The 16,639-nt window shown below is 40.1% G+C and overlaps 1 protein-coding gene across 4 annotated transcripts in view; it reads right to left on the reverse strand.

The window, feature by feature from the left end:
* The window catches only part of usp7.L (ubiquitin specific peptidase 7 (herpes virus-associated) L homeolog), a 70,106-nt gene that overhangs the window by 4,348 nt on the left and 49,119 nt on the right, over positions 1 to 16,639 (reverse strand). For 2 of the 4 annotated variants that reach the window (XM_018236289.2, XM_018236287.2), the window contains 11 exons: positions 15,915 to 16,026; positions 8,924 to 9,016; positions 8,701 to 8,768; positions 8,354 to 8,454; positions 7,472 to 7,625; positions 6,002 to 6,069; positions 5,091 to 5,199; positions 4,903 to 4,980; positions 3,802 to 3,902; positions 3,340 to 3,439; positions 1,554 to 1,673 (listed from right to left, as the gene is read on the reverse strand). In XM_018236289.2, the coding sequence (XP_018091778.1) occupies positions 1,554 to 1,673; positions 3,340 to 3,439; positions 3,802 to 3,902; positions 4,903 to 4,980; positions 5,091 to 5,199; positions 6,002 to 6,069; positions 7,472 to 7,625; positions 8,354 to 8,454; positions 8,701 to 8,768; positions 8,924 to 9,016; positions 15,915 to 16,026 (1,104 nt within the window). The remainder of the gene's footprint in view (positions 1 to 1,553; positions 1,674 to 3,339; positions 3,440 to 3,801; positions 3,903 to 4,902; positions 4,981 to 5,090; positions 5,200 to 6,001; positions 6,070 to 7,471; positions 7,626 to 8,353; positions 8,455 to 8,700; positions 8,769 to 8,923; positions 9,017 to 15,914; positions 16,027 to 16,639) is intronic. The other 2 variants (XM_018236290.2, XM_018236288.2) reach the window with 1 other exon arrangement.

The raw sequence follows: 16,639 nt of genomic DNA on the forward strand, positions 1-16,639 counted from the left end.
GTGCAGGAAAATTAACAATTAAAAGGACGGGGAAACATTGTACAGGTATGGGACCTGTCATCCAGAAATCTCAGGACCTGGGGTTTTCCGGATAACAGATCTTTCCGTAATTTGGATCTTCATACCTTAAGTCTGCTAGAGAATCATGTAAATATTAAATAAACCCAATAGGTTTGGCCTCCAATAAGGATTAATTATATCTTTGTTTGGATCAAGTACAAGATCCTGTTTTATTTTTACAGAGGAAAAAATGTTTGCATTATTTGGATAAAATGGAGTCTATGGGAGATGGTTTTTCCATAATTCAGAGCTTTCTGGGTAAGGGGTTTCCAGATAACAGATCCCTTACCTGTACAGGTCCATGCAGACCTGTGTTGTGCATATGGACCTGATCTCCTAGCAGTAGGCGTTTGTAAAATTAGTTGAATTGAATAAAAAAGAACGAATAAAAGTACGGACAGGCAGGGCTCTTCTAAAGAAAAACTACTGTTCTTTGTGATAAAAGGTGTTTTGGACTATAAAAACTATGTGGTACAGTTGGATAAGAATGCTATAACAATATACAAGTTTAAGATTCTTAAAGGGATTCTGTCATGATTTTTATGATGTCGTTTTTAATTCACTCTACCATATTAAATTTCATTCCTGAACCAGCAAGAGTATTTTTTTTAGTTGTAATATTAGTGTGTAGGCAGCCATCTCAGGTCATTTTGCCTGGTCATGTGCTTTCAGAAAGAGCCAGCACTTTAGGATGGAACTGCTTTCTGGCAGGCTGTTGTTTCTCCTACTCAATGTAACAATGTGTCACAGTGGGACCTGGATTTTACTACTGAGTGCTATTATATCTACCAGGCAGCTGTTATATTGTGTCAGGGAGCTGCTATCTGGTTACAGTCCCATTGTTCTGTTGGTAGGCTGTTGGGGGGGGAGGGAGAGGTGATATTCCTACTTGCAGTACAGTAGTAAAGAGTGACTGAAGTTTATTAGCGCACAAGTTACATGACTGGGGGCAACTGGGAAACTGACAATATGTCTAGCCCCATGTCAGATTTCAAAATTAAATATAAAAATATCTGTTTGCTTTTTGAGAAATGAATTTCAGTGCAGAATTCTTCTGGAGCAGCAATATTAACTGATGCGTTTTGAAAAAAAAAAAGAAAAATCCCCTGACAGTATCCCTTTGAGGTTTCCATAACTCTTAAAGTACAAGGCCCATGGCACAAAGGGAATATACTTTGGTGTTTTTCAAAGGGCAGAGAAGCAACCACCATGGTCTGTCGTTTATGCAACTATACAGAGAAGAAAGTTGTGCAAAAGTTATGCCCTTTACTTCACTTTACTATAAAAGAGGAAACTATGTATAGAACAGTATTTTAATATTTATATAGACGTTTTTATTGTTTGCATTTAAAAAAGGAAATAGCTTTCTATAGAAAGAATTGTCCTTCAGTATATAAACAAGAGGCTTCTGCATGGCAGGGATATCAAAAGATTCCTCCATTAATAAGCCCAAGAGCACATATCAGGCAGAAGTGCTGAAACTACAAACTCACCTGTTGTATCCTTAGCAAAAATGGGATTCCAAATGTGCCAAACACCTCTTTGTGAAAATGTGCCACTGTGATCAACATTTCATTTTCTTTATCTATCTCTACCTGATCCAGAGGAATTTCCTGCCATTGAAATACAACACAGCCGTTAAACGTTAACCAAGATTGAAAATGATCCTTTCATATAAGGAGCAGTTTATACATACACACACCTATCTGCCTTCAACCTTGCTAAAATGAAGCACTTAAAATGAAAACAGTTATTTACACACGACTAGCAGCACCCCTCGGTTTGGCAGCTTCCTGACACAAATCTCTGTAATAAGCAAAAAATAACACCATACTTCACCCATAAAGTGGTAGCATACCAACCCCCCCCCCCCCTTTTTCAACATGAGTTTAATGTATAGGACTTGCTCTTAACATACATTTTGCCTTTTGTTTTAATTATAAAAAATTCTGTGATTTCTTTAGCTAAACGGGGCAACCAGGGATACTGAAGATCTTATTGGTTTGGGGGTTGATAATCAGACAACCTGTGCTCAGATAAGCCCCATCCTAACAAAACAGTCAGTGGAGTAGGGAGGACCCTGTATGCTGGTACTATACCTTGCAAAAATCAAAAACTAAGTAGCTTCAATCTCACAGATTAGCTCAGCAAACAAAATAATGTCTCAGGTTAAACAGGCAAATGTTCAGCTATAGTCCTGTTCATTATAATAAAGAATTGCACTTTTAGGGTCTGGCCACACAAAAAGATTAGGGGAAAGTAGCCGCCGGCTAAAATGAAAATTGCCTGCGGCAATGCACACGCGGCACTTCGTTTTCAGAAGTCGCCCGAAGTTGCCTCACGAGGAAACTTCGGGGGACATCGGAAAATTAAGCGACGTGTGTGCATTGCCGCAGGCAATTTTCATTTTAGCCATTGGAGGGCAGGGGGAAGGCAGTTCAGGAAGAATGTCGCCTCGAAGAAGAGATTTGTCGCTGGGGCGACTAATCTTACCGAATCTGCTAGTGTGGCCAGACCCTAAAGGGGCTGAATTGTTCACTGTGAGTTCAATGAATATGTCTTTTGCCTTTCTAATTACTGTTTTAATGAGATTTCTGCTATTGCCCAATAAACAAGACAAGGGCTGTCATTTAAAGTGCTTTTATTTTGCACCTTCCTGGTTCTTTGGTGCAAATGTGGGAAGAGAAGTAAATCAAATTATCTGTAAGTCCGAGAGAAAGGCTGAGGATTAAGATCTCTTTTAAACAAACTCCTGATTACAGAGGACGGTAGTAAAGATTATGGATGCACTGAATCCACTATTTTGGATAAGGCCGACTTCGAATTGTTCTCGAAAGATTTGGCCGCATACCAAACCAAATCCGAATTTGCATGTGCAAATTAGAGGTGGGAAGGAGAAAACATTTTTTACTTCCTTGTTTTGTGACAAAAAGTCATGCTATTTCCCTCCCTACCACTAATTTGCATATGCAAATTCCGATTCGGTTCGGCCTGGCAGAAGGATTCGGCCAAATCTGAATCCTGCTGAAAAAGACCGAATCCTGGCCGATTCCCAAACCGAATGCTGGATTCGGTGCATCCCTCGTAAGAATACAAACAAAACAATTATGCAGTGCTTTATGAAAAAATTAAGTTTATTAACATAGAACCTATTTTAGGTACTATTTGCTAAAATGAATGACTGGAAAAAAAGAATGCAAAAGACAGTTTCTGCATGTTTTACACATGAATATTCACAAATAAGCAAATACGAACATAAAAAAAAATTGGTGTTCTCACCTCTATTCGAAATGTCCGACTTGTTGCAGGTGATAAACATTCTAACAGCTCGTCTTCCTGGTGAACCCCAATTATTTTGTAACTTACAATTTCTAGCAGCCTATAATGAAAGATTACAATATGTACTTGAAGTAAAAGCACATGTGTGTTAAAAAAGGTTTAGCTAAACACAAATTGGAAAACACATAGCAGTAGGTATGCTACTGGTACTCGACTTTCCTAGAATTTTTAAAATGCAATCCCTTGTCTGTAACATTACTGATCAGGTCAAGGAAAGTGGTTGCCACGTTGTTTCCACTGATGTAATCTTCCATGCCAGTGTGTTCCAGCTCATTGATCCACACTTGCCCTTTAAAGCGTGGATCCATTTCATGTTCTGTTAGTGAATCTTGTGAATTTATTTGATGGAGCCTGAGGCAGAAGGAGCCATCTTTGAAACATAAAAATTTTGAAAACAATTACCTTAATTTACCCGATCCTTTCTCAGATAGTTCCACGGCTCTTTTACATTCTTCTAAAAGATCTCGTACACAACCGTGCTTGTCTGGATATAGTGTTACTTCCTAAAGATTAGTCATAAAAGTATAGTTCAAAGAATTGCACATTAAAAAAATACAATCTATTCTTGTCAAATCAATTTTTTCCTTCACTCAAAGAAGCTTGCAATTCCATTATTCGGGTTTATTTTAGTATATTACTAAATTACTCACTTTTAGAAAGCATCTTTATGATGTGTTGACAATAAAAGTAATTTTACCCATCTTAAAATCCCACAGAAAAAAATTATGAAGTTGGTCTAACATAATTCTAACAAACATTTTTAGATGTCAAAATACATAATAAAAGCAGACTGATAAGAGTCTTAAGAGGCTGTTCAACTTAAAATTAAGTATTGTATGATGTATAAAGAACTGTGTACTACTACTTTAGTGCTGTATAATGTGCAGACAAGCATAGATCAAATTCGGTAAACTCAAAGAGCTGTAAACTCTCATATATTAAGGAGGTTATTTACTAAAAATCCAAATTTATCTCACAATTTAAATTCAAAAAGCTCGACCAAACTGCCATAACCAATTTTGCTTTATTTATTGATAAAATAACTCAAATCTGATAGGGAAAAAAACATAAAATCCAGCGAAAACCCTAATCGTACAATTTTTCAGACTTCCCCCAACACAAATCACCCAAATTTATCAGATTATTGGGCTAAAGCCACCATGGACCACGATATCTTCAAATTGGGATAGGGACATCTCCCATTGACTTATACATGACCTCGACAGGTCTAAGATGGCAGGTTTGCGGATTTGTTCTTTTTGCAGAATCGGTGTATGAAAATTGTCACAAAAATTATTATTTTTTTTTTTACCAAAAAATTCTGAGTTTAGCCCCAAAAAGTCCAACCAGAAAAATTTGAGGCTTAGTTAATAACCCCTAAATGTCACTTGCCTTCTTAGTGCACTGTTTTGGCAAAGACCTTTTTGGTGATAGCACCAAAGTGCAAATACTTTTCTTTCACACTACAGACAGTCATATTTGCATAATTTTGCAATCACTTACCTCTTCCCTAAACTGACTATTTAGCCAAACACACTTGAAGCTTCTCCTGTTTTCAAAGTCTGTGATTTTCATTTTAAGCTGTAGGGGGGAGGAAAAAAAATCAAGAGAACACACAAATGAGCATCAAAAATTAAAGGTTAATACTAGTAGTAAAGGAAACCACATCCATTAGTTTAGGCACAACCTACCTGCTGATAATACAATTTCTTTGGTTGCCGAGGTTTAAAGAATTGCAGAAGATCTCTTAATGTACCTTCATAGTTATGTCTAAGGGGGTTTCCAGGGCCATCTCTGTAACTAGAAATGTGTGGAAGTTCAGTATGAAGTGTGGCATAACTGGACAGTCAACTTTAATTTTTTATTTTTGCTTAGGAGAGATGAAATGAAGCCTCTTACTGTACACAATATAAATTAGATTGTTGTGTCACTCCCAACCACATTCATTTTTTGCCACTTACATTTGGCCATGCCTTTAATAAATATAAATATATATATATATATATATATATATATCTATATATATATATTTATTTATTTGACAGGCTAGTGTCAAATTGTATTGAGACCGCATTAGTAATTAAATGGATACTTTCTTAGTTTTTATGTGCATTATTGTGTGATATAGTGGAATGTGCATTATAGTGTGAAAATCTTATGAAAGAAACGATTAGTTTACTTGGTAAATATGTTAGTTTCTATTTCTTTGACAGAAAACAGAAGTAATGAATAACATTGTCAAAAATTCTAGTTATACTTTAGGAATCAGCTTTCCTCAAAATAAAGCTGCAATCAATCAACTGTTAACAGAAAGATAAATGTTTATGCCTATGGCCCATGGTACAATTTTCAGGCATCTTTCAGTCTAAAAAAATTTGGCATTAATGAGCAATGAGAGAGAAAAAAAAACCCCCTTTCTGCGAAACTCTGGCTATTTATACAAACGCTAACATATTTCTCAGTGCTGCACAATAAACTTGGAAGAACGCAAACATTATGGCAGAAGAAGATCAAAAGTTTAAAATGCATGTAGCATGTAGTTCTATACTTGATAGCAGAGTGAAGTGTGTTCATTTAGATTTAATTTGCACTTGCTTCTTACCCTTGGGATTTGAAGAACTGTAGAAGCATTGGGTCAGTGTTAAGTCTCTGTGCAACGGTTTTTGCAACCTATATAAAAAGTACGGGTTAGATTATTGTACACATCAAAGTAAAAGGCTGTACATAAGGGAATGTATCACCAATATAGATCTTACAGAGAATACTTTGCAATTTATAGAGCAACATCTAAAGTATCGTGAAAAAGGTTAGGATCAAGGAGGAATTATTTTAAAGAGTATATATACCTTATATTAGAAAGCAAGTAAATTGTAAACACATAACTCCGCTTTAGAATTACAGTTATGGTCACATGTTCATTTCCTATTCTGGTCTATTTTTCTTTGTTGTATGCTCTCTCCTTTTCTATACCTTTTCAAAACCATTTCCTTTTTTCTTCTCATCTTTACCCTTTATTATATGTTTCATCTACTCTCCATTCTTATTTCCTTGTTGTATATCATGTTGTATAATTCTTTCCTGCCAGCTTTTCAGGCCCAGACAATCTAGATCAATTTTTTTGGTTCTCTCCCTAAAAGCAAGCATGTCATGATGAGGCAGTGGTGGTGGGTTTATGATTTACTTATAAGATAAGTGTAAATTTACAGTGTATGAAGCTACTTTTCCAACCTTCATTCTATAAAGGAGACATTTTATGTAAAAGAACAAGTATGTACCAGTGCATTTTACTCATTTAGATATAGAAGGAATGAGCTTTAAAAAGTAGTAGTGTTTTAGGCTGATTCATTGAATATTTCTGTAAAAACCCTACTAGTCCCACCCATCTGTTCCACTTCCTGCTGCCTCCTTTCCCAGGCTGTGCAGGGGAGCTGGTGACACTCATAACACTGTAGGACAGGAACCAATCAGCAGCTAGGCTGACCAGATAGGGAACTGAAGCCTGTCTGTGCTTGTGTGACTGCAGGGCTGTGATTGTCTGTCTCCCTCCTACTGTACTTCTGGCAGGGACCATTAGGACACTCCCACCCCTCATTTGAAACAGGGACCAGTGAACATCTATGGGGCGCTCCAATAAAGGGGATATTATTAAAGACAATATTAATTTACAGCCAAAAGTAAAATGAGCACCATATAGTATACATTATTGCATACAAAATTAGGGGTTATTTATCCAAAGTAAAGTAAGTAAATTTGCTGGAAATTGCCCAATCTGAATATGAAAACGCAGTTACATTGTTAAACTATTTCTAATGTCAACCCCAGTTTAAAATATAAAACCTACTCTTGCAATCTTCTTTTATATGGTTTGTGTAGAGACAATGTTCCTTTTGTGCATTTGTGTGTACACGAGTAGGAAATGTCATGCTGCCAAGATGTTGATGTTTTTCATGTTTTCAGGTAGTATGATCTGCTTATGACCATCATATGCCAAAAAAAACCCTGCACAGATTGAACCAGTACATTTTAGTCTATTTCATAAATATAGAATAAAAAAAGTTTGCTCTTGACATACATGTGAGTAGTTCATTCTATTTGATAATGTTACAACAAATCCTGGGTCATTGGGAATAGTTTTGTCACAGAAAATGACATCGACGCGATGGTAAAGGTCTCTAAAGTATTCCTTTGCTGTTGGCAATTCACTGCTGTCATTTTCTGGGTCATCCCTGCACAACAAATAAATGGCAAAGCACAAGGTATAAAAACATTTAATTAGCTGCAGTTTTTATTTACCCTTATTTAATAATAAAATATATATACCTATAAGTTTAAAAAAACAAGTTAGGAGTGTTAACTAGCTTCTTAACAAACAAGTATTTAGAGTTTCAAATATTGGCTTTTGAGCAGAATGGAGGAACTGAATTATTACTAATGGGTAAACCACCGGCCACTACTGCACTTGTGCCAAGCTTAAGGCTTGAGACGGGGGTAAAGGGCCTGTGTATATAAATCTTTATTACTACTCCTTTAAACACTCTTTAAATGGTCTATAGGTATCATACCGGGAATCCTGTGCACTGTACTTAAAGTTAGATTCAAGCCATAACAGCAAACAAGGCAGTTTTGATCAATGCTACTTGTAGTGAAAATCAGAACACTGCAACCCCCTCTTGTATTATTAGCCCATTACTATTAATGTTAGTTTACTGGCAGGATTACAAACAAGTGAAAGGTATTTCTTGCCAATAGTTAAGTGCAACCATATCTTGGTCCCAAACAATAAAGCACATTTTAGTGAAGTATAACTTAGTAAAGCAGAAGAAGAAGCAGAAGAAGTTTTAAACACAGAGCAGTTTACAATGCTATTTTTGTGTTACCAGTGAAGTATGAGGTTATTAGAATAAGCAGGAAGCAATGAATGTACTTTATTAAATAGATATTTAAAGAGACTTACTTTTGAAATACTATAATATCACCATCCATAAGCTCATCAAGTGCTTTATCAAGAGAAACATCATAATCTTGAATTCTTTCGGTTAAATTCGGTTTTACTTCCTAAAACATAAAAAGCATTTAGTTTTAGTGAAAACTTTTTTAAATAAAAATTTAAATAAAAATTATTTAATGGTTATCTTATTGCAGATATACGTTGATGCTAATGTATGGGCAGTGTTCCTAGGAAAGTAAATGCTATTTAAAACAAACTTCTTCTTTGGTGTCACAACACTTCTTGTAAAGAACTTTAACTGTGTTTTGCCTTGATTCCCATGTAAGAAATAGAAGCAGAACATGTAACATTACCTCATAGAGGATAAGGTTAGTTCCTTGCGGAAATCCTGCTCTCTCACACATAACTGGCAGTAAGTCACCTGTCGTGCAGGAGAAAAAAAAAAAGCCTACTGTCATTTTAAACAATAAAAACATTGTACATACATTTTTATTGTTCCAAATTTTTATTGTTATCCAAAACGATAGCAATGATAAATCAAGTTACACGAGTACCCCCTCAAAACAATGGACTTACGTATTTTACAGGAAATTGGTGTGTAGATATGACCACAGTAATTCAAGCTTCTACTTTTAGGATCATACATTTTGAGGAACAGCATCACATCATCTGTAATAAAAACATGCATTTATTTAAAGAACAAAAAAATAATAACATGATAAAACACACCAAACATTGTAAAAGATGTTAATTTAGGAAACACTTTAGAGTGCATAGTAACACAACCGCCCCAATAGACAGGGCTTATGCCCAAAACAAGGCCATCCAATAGAAGGTCAGTGGGCCACAGTAGCCCTTTGAAAGACATAGCCATCTGTCCAAAGGAACCAGTGACATAAATTCATGGCAATTTTACCGCCATATACACATCATACAGTTTTTGGAACTGTGCCTGAAAGGCGTGTCTGAGTTGGAAGTATCTAAAGAGTTGGATTTGTTGACCGAAAACCGCTCCTGTAGTTCATGGAGTGTAAGAAACTGCTTGATTGGAACTAGGTCAGACAGCCTTTTTAGGCCTAGGTGTGTCCACTACCCAAAATCAGGAAGGTCATGTAAGTGAGGGAGTAGTAAGTTGCCCCACAGGGGAAGGTTGGGCGACAGATGAGGTACCGGGTGACCCAGAAGTTTTAGCGCCATTGACCATGCCTTGTGTGGGGTGGCGAGAGTGCTTGGTAGAGTCACCATGTCAGAAGGATGCCTGTAGGGGTAGGTCCCAAGGCCCTCAATTCAGTGGCGGATGAAGGCTTGGAGAATCATTTTGGGATTGTAGTGGTTGGAGGAGAAACATCATTGCAAGTAGTAGATCTGGGAGGCCAGGTAATATAGATAAAAGTGTGGAAAGGCCAGTCCCCCTTTTGTAATATTGGGCTTTCCCAGGAAATATGTGGGGTCTTCTTTGCCCAAAAAAATGGAAGCATAAATATTGTTACGTTTCCTAAAAAAAGAACGGGGAATGGTGAATGGAATGTTATTGAAAATGTGCAGAAGTTTAGGTAAGTAGATCATTTTTTACTCACCACCATAGCGTCAGTGGGAGATTAGCCCAGTGTTTAAGGGTACCTGAAAATGGGATTTTTTGATACTCACCGTTAAATCTATTTCTCTGTAGTCGAAAGTGGGACAGGGGGACCGATGGGGTTAAGCTCCATCTTCCAGGAGGCAGGACACTTGAATAATTAATTAAGGGGCGAGCCCTACTTGGCTTAACCCCGCACACTGTGCTCAACATTCAGTTTGTCCCAAATTAAACCATATATGTAACTGAACATTATAACTGAATTAATAACTATGACAGAATAAAAGCCAGGGACTATCCTGGACACGACCATCTGGTCAACGGCTCATCCTAGGGCGGGAAGCCCTGTGTCCCCCCTTTCGGCTACAGAGAAATGGATTTAAAGGTGAGTATAAAAAAAATCCCATTTTCTCGTAAAACTGCCTTGTCCTTGTGGAATACCAAGAAGGACGGTTCACAGGATAGAGCACTCAGTTCAGACACCCTTCTGGTAGACGAGCGTATCACTAAAAATATACCTGTAGTCTTGTAAGTGAGCCAGGTGTCAGAAATTGATCTCATTGGTTCGAATGGTGGATCGAGTAAGGCCTCTAGCCCCAGATTGAGATCCCAACCTGCAATAGGCGGATGAAATGGAGGATTTACATGTGCCACTCCTTGCAGAAAGGTCCATATGGTGTCATCTGTTGCAAGTCGGTGTTGGAACAGAATTGGCAATGCCGATACCTGTACCTTCAGGGAATTGAGTTTTAGGTATAGTTGTAGGCCCCTCTGCAAGATAGATAGTACTCTAGGAATGTTGAGTTCTAGAAGGTCAGATCGAGCTCTTCACACCATTTGAAATAGGAATGCCACACTCTGTGATAAGACTTGGAAGAAGTGGGTTTATGTGCCTTTAGCATTGTTGAAATAACTTCTTCTGCTATCCCTTTTCTTTTCCAGATGGATGCCTCAACAGCCATCCCGTCAAAGCGAACAGTCCGGGGTTGTGGTGGGTTACTGGGCCCTGGCTGAGCAGGTCTGGTCTGCATTGTAGTCGGATCGGTTGTTCTATCGACAGTTCTTGCAGATCGGAGAACCATGTTCTTCGAGGCCAATAGGGAGCTATCACGATTACGGTGATGTCGGATTGCCTGATTTTCTTGAGGACTCGAGGTAGCATCGGAAGAGGGGGGAAGATGTCTGCAAGGTTGAATGACCAAGGTTGTGTCATGGTGTCTAACCCTGCCGCTAGTTAGCATCATGAATGCCTCCGGATGAAGTTCCCATTTGCCCGAATGTACCCGATTCGGGAAATTGGCTTTTGTGTTGGACACTCCCGGGATGTGAATGGCCGACAATCGAACTTGGTTGGTCTCTGCCCATCCCAATCTTACTTGTGCTTCCTTCAGTGCTGCTTTGCTGCATGTTCCTCCATGACGATTTATGTAAGCCACTGTGGTGACGTTGTCGCTTTGGATGCAAACTGGTTTTTGGTGCAGACGGTGTGACCATTGGATTAGCGCTAGCTTTACGACCCTCAGCTCTAGGATGTTAATGGATAGTTTGGATTCCTCGAGAGACCATTGACCTTGTGCAGATAGGTTGTTCCATATGGCCCCCCAGCCTTTTAGGCTGGCGTCGGTGGAGGTGACATTCCAATTTGGAGTTGCCCAGGATTGGCCCGTGGTCAAACTGTACGTGATCAACCACCACTGGAGACTCTCCTTTGTCGCCTGAGAGAGACTTATCACTTGAGACAAGGGACCTCCTTTCCAAGATGAGAGTATGTTTTCCTGTAAGGCTCGTAGGTGAATCTGTGCAAATGGTACCGCCTCGATGGTCGACACCATCAGCCCCAGCACCTTCATCGCCATGTGGACTGTTGGCCTCTGGTGGGAGAGCAGTGACTGTACTTGGTTTCTGATCTTGTATTGTTTTTCTTGTGGAAAACATACCAACTGTGTCATCGTGTTGAATTCCAGGCCTATGAATATCATCTGGTAGCTGGGCTGTAAGTTGGACTTTGACCAACTGATGGTCCAGCCTAAGCTCTGCAAAATTCGAGTTGTCTTGATTAGGTCCTCCTTGGCTTTCTCTTCTGATCTGGCTTCAGGAGAAGGTTGTCCAGGTATGGTGTCACCGATATTCCTTGTAGCTGTAAGGTTGTTGCCATTACTGCCATGAGCTTGGTGAACACCCTTGGTGCTGAGGAAAGTCCAAACGGAAGTGCCACAAATTGAAGGTGTTGGTTCGCAAATGCGAATCGTAGATACTTTTGGTGAGGGGCCCAAATTGGTACATGGAGGTATGCATCCTTGATGTCTAACAACATCATGAGCTGTCCTTGCTCCATTCCTCGTATCACTGACCATTTCCATCTTGAAATGAATGGACCGAATAAACTTGTTCAGTTGTTTGAGATCTAACACCGTCCTGAAAGGAGAAGGAAAGGCTAAAATTAAGTAAGCTTTATCAGAAAGGTCTATATAAATACACCAGTAAACCCTCAAAGTAATGCTGCTCTGAGTCCTCTGTCAAAAGAAACACAGCATTTCTTTCCTTTTATTGTGTACACATGGGCTTCTGTATCAGACTTCCTGTTTTCAGCATAAACCTCCAGGGCAGGGCTTGAGCATGCTCAGTTTGCTCCTCTCCCCCTCCCTCCTCCCATCCCTGCTGTAATCTGAGCTCAGAGCTGTAAGTGAGCAGGGAGAGACTCAGGCAGGAAGTGATGTCACACCAAGCTTACATGGCAGCTTCTATCCTAAACAAACAGAGACAGCATCTAGAGCTGTTTACTCATGTATGGTAAAGCATTCTGTAGAATAAATATAGCGTTTTAGCTCACACTTTTGTGGCTTATCTGTTGGCAATAAACTGTCTTGGAACTTTCCTTCTCCTTGAAGGACCGTCCTCCTTCGGTACTATGAATAGATTGGAGTAAAACCCAGAGAATCTCTCCGGCTGTGGTACTGGTACAATTACCCCAGTGTGTTCCATTTTGGAAATGCACTGTAGGAAGGCTTGTGCCTTTCTGGGATGAGACGGAACCCTGGACATGAAGAATTTTCTGGGGGGTGAGGTGATAGCCTTCTGTGACTATTTCGTTGACCCATGCATCTGAAGAGTGATGGATCCACACCTCCTGGAATCTTAGTAGCTTGCCCCCTATTTGCTCTAGCGATTCCGGAAGGAATGTCCCATCATGCTGAGGTAGACTCATCTCCTGTGGGCTTGTTGAAGGTTTTGTTGGTCTTCCATGGAGTACGGCCCTTATCATTGGTTTTGCTCCAAAAGTGTGAACGTTGTGGTGGACTGTTCTTACGTAGCTGTTCCTGTGGATCTGCTCTTCGCCTGAGGGAGAAAAGTGCTTTATCCTCCTGTTGCTTGTGAAATTTTTTTCTCAAGTTCCTCTCCAAACAACCGTTGGCCCTTGAAGGGCAGCGAAGTTAGTGATTTCTTGGAACTCAGGTCAGTGACCAGTTTTTAAACCATAATGTCCTGCTCGCTGCTATGGACAGGGCTGATGTTCAGGCTGTGATCTATGAGGAATCAAGGGTAGTGTCACTGAGATAGGCTGCAATTGTTTGTGCAGAAGACAATAGATCAGTTCTGGGTTCTCCTTCTTGGATGTCCTTGACTAGCGATTCCGCCCATGCTCGAATAGCTCTGGACACCCAGGCTGATGCCAGAGGACGAGTAAATTGCTCTTAGGAACCCTTCTAGCTGCCTGTCTGATGGATCTTTAAAGGCAGCCGAGTCAGTTACCGGCACTAGTTCTTTGGAAAAGGGGTAGGACTTTGAGAACTTCCTTGTAGCTTGAAGTTTTCGTTCTGGATTGTTCCATTCGTCCTGTATCATATCCTTCAACTGCTCAAGCGATGGAAAAGCTATTGTGGATTTATGCTGTCTCTTGAATAGCATTGATGTTTCAGCTTGTTTTGGTACTTTTGGAAAAATTGAGTACTTCGATCACCTCTTTAATGATTTTATCAACATCATGTTGGGAATCACGGTCTCTGTAACCGTCTTGATTCTCTTCTTCCTCCCCCGAGGACACGTCTGAGGGTGTAATCTTGCCTTCTGACTGGAAAGACAGCTGTTCTACAGACAACTTGTATGTGGATGCATATGCTAGGGCATCACCCTTGGAGTCATCAGCGCGTTTGCGCTTGGCCTATGACTAAACTTAGCCAAGGCCTTTCCTAAATTATCCGCAATGGCTGGAAGCCCTTGTAGAGATGCTAGGGATTGTGAAATCTGAACTGCCCAGAGAGGGGCAGTCAGATCTTGTGTCCGGCTGGACCCTGGCTGGTGTGGGGGAGTTCCTGACTCAGTGTTCTCTTCTTGTGCCCCAGTTGGAACGGGGTTGTCCCCTGAAGCTGCAATTTTTGTTTGACATTTTGTACAGGCAAAACAGGTCACCTGTGCTGTGGTTGGTGCTCTCCCCCCCCCCTAGTGAATAGCCCCACTGGCCTATCTTCGTCCACCTGAGTGGCGAGACAGTGTTCTGGGTTGAGACAAGTACCAGCTACTGTGACAGCAGGTATCCGGTGCTTAGCAGATATAGAGACAGGTACTCGGGTTCTACTTCCACCTTCCTGCACTTTGCCAGCACCCCTAAAGTGTGTATCCATTCCTCGCAGTGTGTTCTGCATAGTGAATGGAACAAAATGGCCACTGGAACACATTTGCGTTCCACTGCGGACACCAAAATGGCGCCGGGCGCCAAAACAATGCGGTGCCAGTACTCCCTAGCCCTCCTCCTAAGCTGCGCCATGCAAGGAGCCTCCTGGTCGGCACCCCTCCGGTTATGCTGGGAATGGAGTCATAACCAGAGGATAGAGAGAGATACCCTCCCCTAGTTAACCTGGCAAGTGAGGCAGTAGAGGAGGGTCGATGAGAGGAAGGCATATGAGAGCGGAGGAGGGAGGGGAGGAGAGAGGGACTCAGAGGCCCCTGTGATAGACGGAGCAACAATAGCATAATGGCCATTGTAGTAACCGAATCACTTACTGTGCATTCACTGCGGCCAGACCTTCTGCCGACCCAATGGAAGCAGGCACTGTCTGGGTGGTCGTTATAGCCGTTCTGGCTAGCAATTGATGATGGTGAAATCCATGATGGGGTTAACCGTGAGGATGCAGGCAGCCCTGCTCCAGTTGTCACCCCGGGTCTCAGCGAAGCTGACCTTAGAAACATTTCCCACTAGGGAAGTCCATCCTCCTGGTAGCAGGACACTTGAAAAACTGAATGTTGAGCAAAGTGTGCAGGGGTTAAGCCAAGTAGGGCATGCCCCTTAATTATTCAAGTGTCCTGCCTCCTGGAGCTTGACCCAATCGGTCCCTGTGTCCCCCTAAGACGACAAAGAAAGAAAGTCAATGATTGGGTCTAGATAGTGTGGGTCTGTGTGTATATGGACACCCAGGTATTTGAATGAGTTGGTCCACTTTAGGCTTAGGCCCAGGGGTGGTAGTGCTGGGGGATTAGAATCAACGGTGTAGAGTTGTGATTTTTCACCAATTTACTCTAGGCCCAGAATACTTCCCAAAGTTCTGGACTGTGGTCAGAAGGGTGGAAAGAGAGTCACATAGGTATATACGTATATAATCTGCAAAAAGGGACACCTTTTCGGTTACCATACAGTATAAGAAAATCGGCCCAATAGATGGAAATCAAACATTTCTTTAAGAAATCATTTCATGTCAGTCTGTCATTTTCTAAAAACATATTTTGAACAGTAAGAATACAAAATTTTGTTTCATTTATTGGATGGTTGAATTTTATAATTTGTGCCTATTTGAAGTAAAGGAAATAAAATAGAGTAAGGGGTTCAACAAAATCCAGGTTTAATACCATTTATTAAAAGTACTTGCACCTAAACACTACATGTGTATGTATCTGCACCAAGCGCAATGATAGTCCTGATGAATTGTGTGTTACTGACACAAAAGAACCCCAGAACTACTCCCACCATTATAGTAAAAAAATGTATTGGGGATAGCCTACACTTACGATCTTTGTCAAATTTGGGAAGTGTTGCCCCACTAGCAGCCATTTCTGGATCTACGGTTTCCAAAAATATTGTCCAAGGATTTTCATTGTCACTAAGTTCAATCATCTATAAAAGATAAAAAAAAAACACACACACATTGTTAAAATAGTTTTTAAAAATGATTTATATATATATTTTTTTTATAATGCACGAATGGATTATTTTCTGTTTCACCCCTACTACTTTCACCCAGAATTAATCTGTTTAAGGCCTATGGCACACAGGGGAATCTTGACCATGAAGATGCTATAAAAGAACTAATTGTGGTGTCTACATTAAGTACCCATACATTACTACAGGAAGAAATGACATGATTTTGGGGGTCAGGGCTCTGTGCTTCCAGCTAAGCAAACCAATTTTGTACAGACCTAATTTTCTGCACAGGCTGAAGGTGTGAAAGGTCTTCCCTAAAGACTTGCCACAAACTGAGAATTTCATGTTACACTGTAGATTTAAAGCTGCTCATAGCAGGGCAAAAAAAATTAACCTGTTGGAAAGGTTGCAGCTTATATGGTGCCATGTTGACAATTCATGAAGTGCTTATACACCTTTCAGCAATAGTAGTGTCTTAAAGAAGTGGTATTTAGAAGATTTTTGTCTTATAGTGTATATAAGGTCCTTTCTTTTCCCGATCAGTGCCGGTGTTTTAGGTTTATAGATAAGTAGTCATATAGAAAAG

The sequence above is a fragment of the Xenopus laevis genome, chromosome 9_10L (genome assembly GCF_017654675.1).
Source record: "Xenopus laevis strain J_2021 chromosome 9_10L, Xenopus_laevis_v10.1, whole genome shotgun sequence".
Lineage (NCBI taxonomy): Eukaryota > Metazoa > Chordata > Amphibia > Anura > Pipidae > Xenopus > Xenopus laevis.